Genomic DNA, 15,446 nt, shown 5'->3' on the forward strand with positions numbered 1-15,446 from the left:
GTGGGTTCGAGTCCAGCGGAGGTCGTTCGGACGTCACGATAGCCATGAACGTCGACTTAGTTTGCCCGTCTCGAAAACAGATGTCACAATAGCCATGGACGACGACATAGTTGAGCCTACTCCCCACAACATGAAAAAGGGAAGGCAAAAGAGCAAAGGGAAAGGTTTTCGCATTTCCGCTCATAAGCATACTTAAATCCTGTCATTTTTTTTTAACCGCACTGGCCGCCTATACATAATTTTAAATAAATAAGACATAAAAAGCAAAAATGCTGCCACGGTGGCGTTCGTGACACTGGTTTTTGCAGGTTGGTGTTGGTCAGAAGCGTCTCCTACTGCTCAGCTGACAGATTTTTTTTTTGGTTCGTATCGGGCTCGCGAGACAGCCCCACATAGAGTGGTAGTTGGGTAGCATGTACATGTCGATGGGTACATGTATGTGCATGTACATGTATGGCCGAGCATGTACATGTCGGCCATAATTCCTGGAAGGCAAGCCTGTTGTGCACGTGCGCGTCTCTCGTGCGTGACTGCACGCTGTGCGTTTGTGTGCTGCGTGTTTGTGCGTTTATAAGCGTGTACATCAACAGCATCGATGCTAACCAGTACACCCGTTTCTGTGTGCACTGCATGGAGTGACGAGCAATTAGCAGTGCGCAAAAGGGTGCTTTATTGAGCCAGTCGCTACACGTTCATCAGGTAAAGGCATAGCGTGACTGAGACAGGACGAAAGAAGACAGACACGGCAGTATAGCAGTGTGCGAATGCGCTTTTCTTCACGAGCTAGATTCGTGCATGTGCGAGCTCGTACATAGAGCTGTAATTAGGTTTTCTTCGTAATTACAGCCTTTTGTGCCTGCCTTCGTCTAGCGTCCATCAATTTCTGAGCGATATCAAAGGAAACAGACATCCTTGGGTATTTATAGACCTTTTCTCATAGTCCTACATTTCCGTAAGCATGCCGCGGACCATCCTTTTCGAATAAAATGCGATGATTTAAGGGGGGGGGGTCCGGCCTCCTCATACAAATGTAATAAGATAACAAAGGTAGCGAGTCCCTGAAATGAGTGGCGGCCTTATTACAGTACGCTTTGTTCCCCAGTGAAGCCTCAGCTGCGAGGTGCAGCTGGCGTAAAGTACTTCGTTTGTGCTCTTTTTTTGCCCAAAAGGACACATGATTGAGTGCAAGCTAGGCTATAAACTTTCTGTGCGAGGCTTATATTCCCTCACAGACATCTGCCTTCTACCACAGACACTTGCAAAACTTATCTCCGATTCCTCTTTTCGCTTTCCCCTTCCCATGAGTAGGATAGAATAGTGGGCGCTGCCTGTAGTTAACCTCCCTGCCTTTGAAGTTCTTGTTTCTAACCCTTTTGTTGCGAAAGAAACACTACGCGAGTCGCCGAGCCATTTCGCGGAGCTGGCGAAAGGCCATACTGCGCATGCGCGAGGAGCAGTGACGTCACACGGCTGGCGCGCCGCCGCGCTCGCCGGTTGCGCATGCGCAGTAGCGGCTCATAGCTAGCGTGCCGGGGCGGGGCCGCCGCCGTGCCGCGCGCTCTCCATCGCCTCTCTCTCATACCTCGTTGCTTTCGCTATCCACCAGGTTTAACCAGAGCTAAACCACTGCCAATTTTCTATCGTGCTCCGGGTTCTTCTTCCTAAAATTCGACAGCCGGGCTCCTTTCGTGACTCTGTTGATGTTCGTGCGGTGCCGAAAGATGCTTTCATTTCAGATTGCTTATGTACTCGAGCACTTACTATGACCAGATAAAAATGACTAAAGAAAATACCATAAGAGTTGCTAAATAAAAATAAAATGTTCCCTACCTCGAGCGAGTGACGTCGACGATGATGTGGAGGGTTTGCTGAGTTTCGTAGTTCGTCGTAGCCCTTCATTTTTTTTCTCTGTTTTATGCAACAAATTCTCCTTTGACGTCACCGCAGTTTAGTTGCGAAAACGGCTCTGTGGTGACGATACTTATCTTTCATTTGTCGCTCTTTTCCTTCCATTTCATCACGTGTAAAGACCCCCTGAAGGAGGTATTACATAGCTCGTAAGAGCTCCGCTTGTACTGAAAGCCTACTCCATTGCCATGTGGTAATAAGCCGGTTTAGGCTAGAGCTCCAGTTTATAGTTGTTTAATGCTTATCGTAGTTTTACCTCGTAGGCATGGATCACAAAGACCCCATAAATGCTAAGGCTCTATAATGACCCTGTATGCGTAGGCCGAATGCCTTTGGGGAGATACCACAGAGAGAGCCAGCCCATTCTATTGGCTCCTTAACATTTCATAAACGCATGCAAAATGCGAATGTAGTAGTCGTAGCAGCCAAGTGTTCCTGTCGTCCCGATCGGGGTAACGCACATTGCGTCTCATTCTGTCCAACCAAGACCCAACACGTGTGGCCCTCGCTGTTCGTCAAGCATTGTGCGTGTCTTGGAAAAACACGTGCGGTATGGTGCCGCCTATGTTGCCCAAGCTAAGACAGCTTACGCTGGTCACTTGCCAGCGAGGGAGACTCATAAGAACCTGGCCTCACTCCATCGCGGAGGTCTTCGAGGCCGCTCTAGATAGTGTGCGCGCGAGGGGAAACGCAGAAAAACAGGATAGAAGTACAGACAAGCCAGTTTTGCGGCGAATAAAATGCGGACCTCTAAAAGGCGTTACGACGCCAACTGGCATTCGAAGCGCCTTTAAGAGCCGCAGCGCCTAGGCGGCCGGCTGCGGCGCGACGACGTGCCGTCGCCTCGCACGAGCCGGGATCAAAGGCCACCTGGCCGCGACCGGGAAAGGGTTTCGAAAGACGGGACTAAACGCGGCGGCGCTTCCACTAGCGGGATACGCCCGCGGAAGCGCGCCACGTACGTCAGGCTTGGCAACGAGCCCGGCCACAACGGCGGCACATCGCGCACAAAGCAAAACAAAACCGCATAAGCAGCGACCTTAGGAACAGGAAGAAGCATCGGTCTGCTACGACTACGGCGCTTTGCGGCAGCGGACGCGCTCGCCCGTCTTCCGACTACGGCAGAAGAAGCCGTTGCTAGCGGACAACCCTTGCCGGCTACTATCATCGCGACGATAAAACGGACCCCCATGCGACAAGCGTACGCAGGGACGCGCGCGCACGATTTCAGACGCGGCGGATGCTTGGCTATATCGGGCTGCAAGCCGCAGCACGGATGTTTGTCTTCCCCCCCTCGCGCCGTGTAAATGCGCGCGGCCCGCGTCCCAGGTCATGCGCGCCGAGAACGGCAAGGGTGAGTCCACGTCGACCGCCATCCGGGGGGGTGTCGCGGACCGGCGCGCCCGCCGGCGCGCGGGTGACGTCGACTCAGCTGAAGCGATGACGTGAGCGGCAGTCAGCGTGCGTGCCGCCTTTCCTCGTTGTGCTCGCGACCGGGTCGGCGCATGCGCAGAGCGCGCCCCCGAGCCTCGCGAGCGGGCACCATTTTGCTGCGCCGGTTTGTTTTGCTGCTCGGAGCGCCCGCTTGGTCCGCCTGACCGCTGTGCACCACAGGCCGTGTTTTTGCGGGCGACCACCGGTCGTCTGCCGTGCCCCCGGGAGACTGCGCACTTGAGTACGCCCATGGTCAAGATGTCGGCGCTCATGTCTCGGGGTCACCGCCAGCACTGCTACCTTTGCGACCTGCCTCGCATGCCGTGGGCCATGCTCCACGATTTCTCGGAGCCCGTGTGCCGCGGCTGCGTCAACTATGAAGGCGCCGACAGAATCGAGGTCGTACTGGAGACGGCCCGCCAGATGAAGCGGGCCCACGGCTTTCCCGAGGCCGTGGCTCGGCCCATCTACAAAGGATTAAACGGAGCGCCGCCCGAAGTGGTGCCGCAGCAACAGCAGCACCGCGCTGCACCGCCGGGCGCACCGGCTGCTATGGCCCCCGTGATGGACCGCTTCGAGCGGCGCAACGCTATGCTCGAGTACAGCCAGCGAATGCGCGCAGCAGATCCCCGGGCCGCCCAAGCATCCGGTGTGCCGTGCAAGCGCGAGCGGGACGACGACGAACCGCCCGAGCCGTCCAAGCGCGCCGCCGCGCTGCAGGCGCTGGACGAGGCAGTGCCGCCGCGGCCCCCGCTCACGCGCGGCGAGTCGCTGCCCACCGCCGTCATGGGGGTGCCCTTCGACGTGCGCTACAAGAAGGAGCATATGGTGGGACGAGTGTATTCCTTCGACGCGGCTACATCGCTCAAGAACGCCCCAGGTGAGCCTATCACAAAAAGGCGCCGCCGCCATCGCGTTCCTTTCCGAGAGCGGCGCGTGCATTTTTTTCTAACCCCCCTCCCCTCCTGCCCCGTAGCACCGCTGCCGTAGAGGCGTACGAGGCCCTAGGTGGCGGGGGGAGGTCGTCGGGCCCGCTTACGTCATGGGAGACGGCGCGAAGCCCCGATGGTGACGTAGCCGTTCCGGCGTAGCGCGCGACGAGCGGCAGCGGCGGGACCGGTCCCAAGTCGGCGGATTTTCGCGGGGGGTGACGGCAGCTGGCTGTTACGCGGCCCGCGCGTATCGATCGGTGCCGAAACGCGGGCGACCCGTAGAAGCGCGCGAGGACGGTGTTCGGGACCCGGAGGTGTAGCGACTTAGGGGAAGGAAGGCGACGTGACGTGCCTCAGGTTTGCGCCTCGGGGGGCCTCGGGGCGTCGTCTACTTTCCGCGGGCAGGGCGACGTTTTCTCCGGCACTGCGTGGAGGAGCCGTTGTTTGCCTCCCGCGAGTATGGCTCGAGATTCGACCCCGTGGTCGGTCGGCGGCACGGGGTTTATTTTTGCCCCGATACGGCGCGATTAGCTGCCGCCTCGCCCCTGCTGGGCGGCCTCCGGCTGCGCGAGATAAGATCACGCAAGCCACACTGCGCCCAGACGGGTCACGCAAAATAACGACGACGCGGCGGGAAAAGGAGATAAACACACGCAAGTGAACCTTGCTTGCCTGGCCGGAGTGGCGCGAGCGAGAGAACGTGCGCGCCGGCTCGGGAGAGGAGCGCCTTCCTTCTCGCCGCGGCGTTCTTTTCTTGCTTTCCACAGCGCTTACGTCATTGCTGGCGCTCGACATCACGCTTGCTCGTTCCATTGCTCGCGCTCACTCCCTCCGCCATTTTTCTCCGACCGTTCCGCGGGCGTCGATTGAGTGAATGCGCGCCGTACTGCCCTCCTCCTCCTCTGCCTCGTTCGCTGTGCGGCTAGGTCTCCTCCTCACCCCGCGGGTGACGTTGAACAACGCGCATCGCCGCCGTCACGCCAGCGGTCGCGCTCGGCTGAGCAGCCTCGGCTGCCTGGTGGCATCTCTTCAATCGTTCTTGCTTCGGAGGCGGAAAAAAAAAGTTTCTGCCGTTGTGTGCAAGGGCGGGCGGCTGGTTGGCTGGCTACTTCGTGCCGCGACCGCTTGCACGCGCGTCGCTCTCCCCTTCCCTTTTTTTAGCCGCACTTTTTCATCGCGGCGATTATTATTCCGAATGAACGTTCCTCGTTCTGCCGTCGTTTCCTGCCTGGCGTGTGTGTGTATGTGCGTCTCGTCGTGGTGCGCGTGAGTAGCGTGGTGATGAAGGCTTCGCGTGTGTAGCAGGTATTGGGAAAAACACGCTGGGTAGCCGTCTGCGGTGTGAAGGCCAGCCGCCTTCCCCGCCGAGGCAGCGGGACTGACTTGGCACTTGGTGTAGTAGCTTGCGTTCGAAGCGTTACGCCATGGCTCGCATTGGAAACGGAGGAAACTTACCGATTACTTTCGTACTTTTGTCGGTATGACCAGACGTGGGGATTGGAGAAGTTTGTTGGCCGCCGTCGAATGCGGAAGCGTCCGTTGTCCGAGTCGCTGCTGGCTACTCTTGCGGGAAGCGTTGAGAATAACCGTTCTATGAATGCTTCGGGTTTAGTCTGGTGCGCTTCGTGCAACTGGGTATGTCTCTACCGTTGCTGTTTTCATCGGCGTTGCAATTTGTTTTCCTTCGATATTAACCTGTCGTTTCGGTGCGACATCTCTCCGCGCTTGTTTTGCATGCGTGGTGAAGCGCCGGCCCCAGAAGAAACGCTCTCCCCCTTCGCGCGCTGGCTGTTGACAGTGGTTCGTGACGTCATGGAATCGGGCACGTGCCCTACGCGTGAAGTTTCGGTGCGTGCGCACTGTTCACCGCTAGTGTTGCGCGATGTATTCTTCCGGTAGTTGCTGAGGGGGTAAGGGGTCGGTGGTCGGTCAAGGCGTCGGTCGGCCACATTTCGGGCATGGAAGGGGAGGAGGGGGGGGGGGGGGGGGGGAGGGGAGCTGTTTTTGCGACGCTCTTGGCTGCGTCGCTGGCGGGGACTTGTCGCGTTGGGTGGGGTGGGTGTTTGGTGCGCTTTTAACCCTTGACTGCGACGTAACCGCTTAACGCAGCGTTCCGGCCCATTTGCCTTTCCCTCCTCCTCCTATTCTCCTCCTGACTCCGCTAGGGTGTTGCTCGGCTGTTCTCTTTGCTGTGTGTCGCGCCGCCCCCGGTGGCAGGTGCGAGTCGCAAACTGGGCGAGGTCGGCTGCGTAGCCCTCCTTCCCCTTGCTGCAGCACATGTGCGACGGAACAAAGCCGGGGCGCCGACGAGCAGCCGCTTCTTCCCCCTTTCTCGTGTAACTTTAGTCGATCCCCCCCCCCCCCCGGGGGGGGTCGTGTTGCATGCAGAGAGAGGACAATGAAATAACAGCCGTTCGCATTGCAAATCAGCTAGCTGCATCCGACGAGCGTGAGGGAGAGGCTCCTGCGACTCCTCACCTCGGGCTGTTTACCGTTGGTGTCATTAAGAACACGGCTTGTATTTGTAATAACTATATGCACTGAACGTCTCACGCATGACCATCGGGTAGCGGGCGTCGTTGATTGTTGCACACTGAACCTAGCCTGTTGTTTATCGCATTGGGACAAGTTTGGCGTTCAAGTTTTAATCGGCCTCCGAGATGGTTTCCCACTTGCTAGTTTGTCGCCACTAGAAAGTGGGGGATTCCAGTAGTTTGTTTTAAAACTAGAAAATCGGGATTTATTATTAGCGCGCACGGACTGCACGCAGTGTTCCATTCCCCCCCCCCCCCCCCCCTCCTCGTTAGTTTCGAGAAATGGAACCCCCCGGTAGCCTCAACGAACAAGCAAGGGAAAATCTTTTCAGTAGCACCGTGCCCGTCGTGCATACGCTACCTGCATCTCGCCTAGGACCTTCTGGACGAGGAGTGTATGTACAGACTCCTCCAACTTAAAAGGGAACAGAGCATGCTCAAATACAATTTCTTTTTGTTGTTTCTCCTCGGAAATAGAAAATTACATCTGGACATATGCACCGAGAGGAAAGCTAGTTGGGACATAGTCAGGGACATAGCCATTAACTGAATAGTGAAACTTTGTTCCCTTTCATCTTGGAGTGACATGTACTACATTCTAACGGAACTACCTAACGACGCTGCAACCCACTTGCTGCGTTGCAAAGTTCAAAAACTAGGGCATGTTTTAAGCATAGGAGAACGACACCACCTTTTGACTGATAATTTGTTATGCTATTGGGATGAAAAGTGTGTATTGGAAAGATCTTAGCTTGCGTGTGAATAGCTCCGAGTTTGAAGCACAATCAGGGAAGGGACTAATATAGCATCAAGCGCAAGGATGTTAAGAAATAGACAAGAAATGGCTTTGAATGTACCTCTCAACGTCCACACGTTCAAGAGGAATTGTATTTGTGTACATGTCTCTTGAACTTCGTTGCTGTTGTGTGCTTCGCAGCCATTTTCGGGTCCAGAAACCGTGGCAGAAGCATGGGCGTTTTCTAATCTGCTTTATATCGCCAAGCGGTTCCTGTGTACTCTATATATCGGTTCCTGTGCGCCAAAAGATGGCGCTCGTGACGTCGCGTGAACGCTATCTATACTCGATATAGCGGCCCTCTCATTCTTAAAAGTGGCTGGTGAAAAATAACGCTCCAAGGAAACACGGACTAGAGATAGAGAGTCCACAAACAGCGTCTCGTGTTTGGCAGCTGGTGTACAGGGGGTGGTCTGCTTATCTTTGTGAAGCGGGGTCGACGCTTTCACGCAGTCGGATAGCCTTGAAAAGGCTGTACTTGTTCGTCGTGCTGTTAGCGCTACCCGTTTCGCCTGCAGTTTGAATTCCCCCTCTCGCAGTGGCTTCATCGATCGTAAAAGGAACCTCTGGCCTTGCACGCCTCGTTTTGTGCGGCCACCGTTGAAAGTACTCGGGCTTCTCCTCTGTGAACCCCCTTACCTTCTACTCACGCGTTTGCGCTCTCAGGCCGGCTTAAATCTCGTGATTGGAGTGTACTTTCGCAAAAGTGTCTCTAGAGGGTCTATAGAGACCCGGTGACTTATTGGAAATTTTCCCGCCGCATTAACGGGGGCGTCCCTTTGCAGCTGACGATGTCTCGTGTACTCGGGCTGTGGAAATAAATTCCGGGGCTCCCACGTCTCTGTGACGTCAGCTTTTGCTCCGCGTTTCGTGCATCACGTGATGCAGTTTTCGAAACGTGATTGGTACGCGAGGGAGGGAGCGATCGCGCGACGTCGCCTCTCGGGAGGACATCTTTGGATCGACCTTGCCGGTGGAATCCGGTCGCAAGGCGACGGAAATCGCGCCTCTCCGCGCACTTCGACGACGAAGATCGTGGCGCGCGTGTAACTGGAACCGCACCGTTCCCCGCGACCACAACACGCGCACGCCGCTCGCTTGGCGAAGAGCCATATATAGCGTACGCTGCCCGCAGAGCGACCAGTTACCGAGCCAGTTCCTGTGGGTTTTGCTGAGCGCTAAGTTTAATTCGTTTAGCAGCACGTCACCTAGTTTTTGGCCAGTGTGCAGCAGCAATCCTCGCTCGCACCAGGGAGGGATGTATGCCTCCAGGCGTCCGACTACCAATGGTCGTGCAGGCCTCCACAGTGCTTGTAATAAACACAGCCGGGAGCAGATTTATGGGCAGATTTGTGGAGAGGGCGGTTGAGTGGCAGTTAGTTCTATACGCGCTGTGCATTTCTTGTAACTTTTGGCGTCGAAAAAAAAAAAAATGAGGTTACTCCACTGCACATTGCTCACACGGGTGAGAGTAATTTGCCGCGGGAAGATTAATTGGAAGAAGTACGTAATTTACACCGGCGAGCAAATTAGTCGTACCATTTCAGCTGCGCGCCGCTGGAAGCTGCTGTGTGCCGCGTGTGTCACTTTCGCCGCAGGAAACGGGGGGGAATGTAGGGTCGGGTAGCCGTAGTAGCGCGGAACGGGGAAGGTGAGGGGGGAGAGGGCGCGGCGCGGCCAGTTTCCATCGTGGGGCGCGCGTTTCCCACCGCCGGTGACGTCGGCGCGTGACGTCGCGCGCGGCCTTTCGGGCGGCGCTTGTTGCGACAGCGGCGGTCGTCTCCTCGTGCGCCGCGTAGCGTTGCGCGGCCGGTCGCGTCACTACGTGCGCCTTCGTTCCGAGCAGCGTTCCGCGCACGTAGGCGCCGCCAGGGGGCGCTCGCTGTGGGCGCCGTCCCGATCTGTAGCGGAGGCCAGCAATCACGCCATATCTGCCCCTCTTTATCGATCAGTGAGAAAGAGATTACTGGACGAGAATGAGAGTTGATTAGCCCGAGCGGGATGCGAATTGCGAAATGGGAGCGCTTTTTCTCGCTGGCAAAGTGACAGCCGCCAGAGCGCCGTTCAGATCCAAAGAGGAAGCTACTAAATGTTTGCGCAATCGAGGTTTCCGAGATTGGCGTTGAGCGTGCTTGCGCTGATAAAACGGGCTGGAGAGGAGTGGTGCGGGAGTATGAAGGGGTGCGTGGCTAATAAACGGCTTACAGGTGACGTCACAGACGCGATGATGGAGTGCTAACATAGCGTCCACAGGGCAGGGCGAGCGGCGATAGGCGAATTAGAACTACGGGAAAGCTCTTCACCGTGCTGTTGGCCTCAGACAATATGGCGGCCTCTGTGACGTCGGCACAAGCCGTCGCATCCTGTTCGAGGTTCGGGCGCTTGAGCTCGAGATCTGAAGTCGGGGCACCCGCTGCTTCGATCACGTCGTTTACAGGTTTTCACGCATTGGCAGTGGAAACATCGTCCCTGGGGCAGACCAGAAAACGACCCCCCTCCCGCGCTGGGCCTAGTCGCGCTGCTTACGCTGTTTCTCCGGGATCTGCGCGAGTAGCGTAGAGTGTGTGCCGACGGCTCCACTCGAGAGGGCGCCTTATCGTCGTCGCGGGAGGGGCGTCTTTATCGCCTCGTCGCGATAAGGACGCAAAAACATCGGACCACACGCGGGGTGGAGCCGACGTGCAACGGGACAGTCTTGCGTTGTCAACGGCCTTGCGAGACCCATAAAGCGGGGAGGCCTCCTTGTACAGCCGCGGCGCTTTTGGGTGGAGGTGTCCACTTGTGAGGGGGGAAGTTGCCGCGCCATTCCCTTTCTGCGGAACCTCTTTTTGTCGCAACGAGGCGGTTGCGATAAGGCTGGTCGCTGCTTTCTCTGCTGGCTGTACGAGTTGTCGCCCCTCTTCTGGCGTCTCTTTGTCGGTGCATCCACGTCATCGCTCTTGCTTTCGCGAGAAGACGCTGACTTTACGCTCGCAGCGGACGCTGCGCTCTGAGACAGCCACTTGAGTCGCCGCCGCGAAAACGAAACAATGCGTCTAGACGACGAGTGACTCGGGCCTTGCATTGCGGCAGTCATCGTGCCCATTTCACAACGCCTCGGAGCGGAGTCGAAACTTTGAGCGCGAGGCCGTGGCTGCAAGAAGTTGGGAGCCGGAGTACACGTGTATACAATCGGCAGAATGCGTTTACGCTCGCACCTTCGTGTACAGCCGCTGCAACTTCACGTTCTGCTCAGCGTTCTACTACTTCTCTAGTTCGGTTGCGTATTATCTCACCTCTGTGATGTCAGCTTTCGCGAAATTGCCGTGACCCTTTAGTGCGTGCGCTATAGTCGGAGCTGGGGGACGCGTTTGTGTGTGGCCAGCCCTCGGAAGCCAGCGTCTTTAAAGTCGGGATGGCGGTTCAGTGCCTGACTCCCCTGTCTGTGTCTCGTATTTTGCGCTGTAGACGTATAGTACAGAAAGCACTTGGCCAAGCAGGTTGAGTTGTCGGGCCAAAAGGCAAGGGCTGCTGCAACTTTGGCTGCTGGACGAGCCCTCTACACTGTAAGGGCTCCTCATCGTACGGTTTGCATGAGCGCTCGGACGTCCCGCTGGCCTCAAGTCTTGACTGAGACGAGTTTGGTAGTATTCGAGCATGGTCTTATCTAGCTCACAGTTCGGACTACAGTCTGTGTGTAATTCGAGCATGGCGGGCGCGTAAAATGTAAAGCACGCCGTTTCAGTGCTGGCATACGTCATGCGCTACGTCAGCGGCGGAGATCGGCGGCGACGTGGTGCTATTGTTGCTACTATCGCGCCACGCGGGGTCTGTTTTGTTGGGAGTGCGCCGCTGACGTGTTGTTCTGTTTTTTCTTCTTCTCCCGTGGCGCAGGTTACCCGAGCGTGTGCAGCACGCCCAGCTCCACGGCGAGCTCGCTGTCCCCGCTGAGCAGCCGGGCGGCGCAGTCCCCCGACAGCGGGGGCGGCGTCCAGCCCCAGCAGAACGGCACGGCGGGCCCCATGGCGGCGCTGCTGACCGTCGCCGAGGCGGTGCCGCCCACGTCTCCGCGCAACGGCGTGGCGCCCGCCGACTCGGCCTCGAGCAGCTCGTCGTCGACCACGTCGGCCTCGTCACGTCCGCCGCGCCAGTCGCCACCCGCAGCGCCGGCGCACAAGAAGGCTTCGCGCCACGCGCCGGGTCCCGTGGCGGTGGCCGGCGGCGGCGTGGCGCCGGGTGACGCCGACTGCGGAGCCATCACGGCGCCCACGTCATCGTCCTCCTCGGCGGCCACGTCGTCCGAGGCGGCCGCTGCTGCCGCGGCGGCAGCCGCCACGCTCAAGTGCACGCTCTGCCAGGAGCGGCTGGAGGACACGCACTTTGTGCAGTGCCCGTCGGTGAGCCAGCACAAGTTCTGCTTCCCCTGCTCGCGGGACAGCATCAAGAGCCAGGGCGCCGCGTCCGGCAGCGAGGTGTACTGCCCGAGCGGGGAGAAGTGCCCCCTGGTGGGCTCCTCGGTTCCCTGGGCGTTCATGCAGGGCGAGATCGCCACCATCCTGGGCGACGAGTACAAGCTGGCCAAGGGGGCCGCGTCGGCCGACACCTAAGCGGAAGCCTCCTGGCCGTCGCCGTGTTTCTCTCTCTCCCGCCTGGTGTTGTTGTGCACCAGCCCCGTTTGATGATGCTGCCACCGCCCCCGGACGGCGGTTGGCAGCCGTTGTCGTCTTGCTTGCGGGGCCCGGCCTGCGAGGATCCTCCACTGTGCTGCTGCAACCCCGCGTCGACGGCCCGCCTTTGTCGACCTCGTGCTCCCTCACTGCACCGCGGGACCGCACCAGCCTGCCTTGTAAATAATAAAGCCCTCGCGGAAGTTCACTGTACAGTCCATCACGGCCTCCCGAGTGTCTCTCAACGGAAACCCTCTGCAGAGGATTGGCGTGGCTTGTGCTGCCTATCAGGCTGGGCATAACGGACCATAGCGCTCTCTTATGCCCGGTACCCCCTGAAAGACCTTTGCATGAGCTGCGATACCGAGGTAGACGATCGCTGCGTGGCCCGTAATTCCCTGAGCATAAACATCTTAGTGCTTTTCGTAGTTCCAGCGGTCAGGGTGCACCCTTCGACACGCACTCATGTCCTCCGATGCGGCCGGAGGCTAGAGTTGCGCGAGCCGGAAGGTGGTGGTCTGTACAAATTTACATACGTTCCGCACGTGAGTTTTTGCCACTGCGTACACACACAGTCCGAGATCCCCAGCCAGGGAATCTGCTCTCGATCAGCGTCCAGTCGAAGAGTGCAGCTGACTAGGACTTGCGGAGCCGCCCACCGCATGAGGCGGCACCGTCGCCCTCTCGCAGCGGTTCCGGTAGCGAGGGCCCGCTCTTCCGGCAACCGTGACGAAGCGCATCTTTGCAGCAAAGCTGACTTTCTACCATCTTGAGAAGGCTCCGCTGAAGGTGGGCTTTGACCAGAGCTAGCTTTGAACACCCATTTCTAGGCAGGTCATCCTCCTCTGCACGCAGCGTTGGAGAAGGCTTGCTTCGCCTGCCGTCTCAATTCGCCTTTCAGGGAAGACAGGGCGTTTGTCTTCCACGGCGCCTCTCAGATGGAGGTGGTGCCTTTCCCGCAGCAAGGAAAAACTTTCTGCTGTCGCCGCCGTGGCTACGCCGGGAGTCGACCACGCCACGACGTCTTTCCTTACTCATCGTCAGCCCCTGGGAGAGTCCGCTGGTTGGCTGGAGGTCGATGCCCGATCATAAAACCACTTAATGAACTTTTGCGAACTGATGGTAAACCGGTGCACTGAACGGGTTTCTGGGCCGGTCGGAGCGAACGCTTATCGAAGGAAAAACCCTTCCGTTCTCTAAGACCCGGAATCCCCGCATCGACGCAGTCCTGAGTACACGCATAGCCGTAGTGTGGTGATAGTCTCTTTTCCAGTGAACCCTTTGCGGACCCACAGTCGCCCGTGCACGTATTGTGCTCTTCGCTGCTGGCTCCTTTTGGGTCGTTAGATAAAATTTGCCCATGCATGGAACGGGGCAGAAGGAGCCTCCTCCAGTCGGCCTTTAAAATGCTCTGGCGCCTGGTTTTAAGAGGCCTAGAGCAGTACAAAATCGTCAGCCTGACTGGGCCCACTACACAGGACAAAGGCATCTCCCATATCTCTCCAATTAACCCTGTCCTGTGCCAGCTGCGGCCACCGTTTCCCCTCAAACTTCTTAATCTCATCCTCCCACATAACTTACTGCCGCCTCCTGCAATGCTACCCTTATCTTGGAATCCAGTCCGTTACCGTTAATCATCTTGCCTCCACATTACATGCCCTGCCCAATCCATAGCTTCTCAATTTCGACTAGGATGTCATTAACTCGCGTTTATTCCCTGACTCTACCCTCTTTCCTGTCCCTTAGCGCTAAATGTATAACTTTCCTTTCCGTAGCTCGCTGCGGTGTCCTCAATTTAGTTTAACCCTTTCAAGCGCCGTTCCTGGGTTTGGAGTCGTAGTAGTAGTAGTATGTCATAGTCGTTTGCGTAACTGGTGGATGCGTTGCCATGAAAACCACTGGGGGGTTGGTCACCGTGTAAGGAGGAAGGTATGACGTGAGCGAAGAAATGCGTAACCGGTAAGAGGTCACCACAGGAACTGTTTGGAGATTGGTCCCCGTGGAAGGGGGGTATCGGGAGAGCGGAGCAATATCCCCAACCGGAGAACGGTTTCTGTGGAAGGAGCAGGGCATGGAGAGAGCTCAAGAAAGCGCATCCGGTCGGTAGTTGCCGCGGCAATTACCCGCAGACTAGTTACCCTGGGAGGACTAGAAGGGCTACCCTGGAAGGAGGCTTTATGGCGAGAGCTTTGGAAGGAGTAGCCGCAGGGTGGTTGCCCTCGAACTCGGAACCGTCCGGAAGGAGGACGGTAGGGCGAGAGCGAAGGAATCTCCAACCGGACGATGATTACCCTGGGAGGGGGAGGGTATGTAGAGAGCATAGGAAGGCGTAACCGGTCGATGGTTGCCACGGAAACCAACCAGAGGGACGAGCAGGGTTACCCTGGAAGGAGGAAAGTATGGCGAGAACATGGGAAGGTGTAACCGGGGAGTGGCTACAAGGGTAATCGTCCGGAAGATGGTTACCGTGGAAGGGGAGGGTTTGGCGAGAGCGTGAGAAGGCGCAAGCAGTATGTAGTTGCAGTGGAAACCAACCGGAGTGTAGTTACCCCAGAAGGAGGAGAAGGGTTGCCGTGGAAGGATGAGGGAGGGTGTGGCGAGAACGTAGTAATGTAGAAAGATCCATCTGCTGCAGCTGCTTTGAAACGGGCTGCCCGATGATAGGATCATCGGTGGCGCTGCGGCTCTATAGAGCGGCGGGCTGGAGAGAAGACCTAGATGAAAAATGACTATGTGTGGAAAACTGAAAAGAGCGCCCCAGAATTATACAGGTGTGAAGTCGCTCTCATAGCCTCTACTGCAACATACAGTAAATTATAAATGCTTAAACAGATGTCGCTGAATCTAGCGTTAACCAGTGACAACCGTCATGTCAGTTTTTGTTGGCCTCCAGTGCTGCTTTTGTCTAAAGGGTAGGGTTTAGAGTCCCGGAGATATGGGCTCCAAGATTTCCCGACTATAGTCCTCGCGCGTCTTTCAGCCGAAGACGTCTGACAGCAGCCCGACATGGAATTTAGACCGCGTAGCGCAGAGCGGTGGCCAGTGGTCGCCATTTTGGCGCGATAATTTCCCCGGTTCATTAGGCCCTTTGTTATCGCCTGTGACGGCATAGGCTCATAGGAAGCATACAATGCCAGTCTTTGTGGTCTTCGCCGGAGCTTATCAGCTGCAAAGAGGCCAAAAGAAGAATGAATGG

General features: G+C 57.1%; 2 protein-coding genes across 2 annotated transcripts in view; one reads left to right on the forward strand and one right to left on the reverse strand.

Annotated features, from left to right (window-relative positions):
* The window catches only part of BBS8 (tetratricopeptide repeat protein 8), a 44,153-nt gene extending 38,082 nt beyond the window's left edge, over nt 1-6,071 (reverse strand). Inside the window, exon 1 of the mRNA XM_089556562.1 lies at nt 5,730-6,071. The gene's annotated coding sequence lies outside the window, so the exon portion shown is untranslated. The remainder of the gene's footprint in view (nt 1-5,729) is intronic.
* Nucleotides 2,933-12,470, forward strand: Pits (Protein interacting with Ttk69 and Sin3A). Its single transcript, XM_089556561.1, has 2 exons — nt 2,933-4,222; nt 11,478-12,470. Exons 1-2 carry the CDS (start codon nt 3,592-3,594, stop codon nt 12,188-12,190), a joined length of 1,344 nt encoding a protein of 447 aa, XP_089412687.1. The 5' UTR covers nt 2,933-3,591; the 3' UTR covers nt 12,191-12,470.
* Nucleotides 12,471-15,446: the final 2,976 nt, after the last annotated feature.

Source organism: Amblyomma mixtum, chromosome 8, assembly GCF_055824585.1.
Source record: "Amblyomma mixtum isolate Tamu chromosome 8, ASM5582458v1, whole genome shotgun sequence".
NCBI lineage: Eukaryota > Metazoa > Arthropoda > Arachnida > Ixodida > Ixodidae > Amblyomma > Amblyomma mixtum.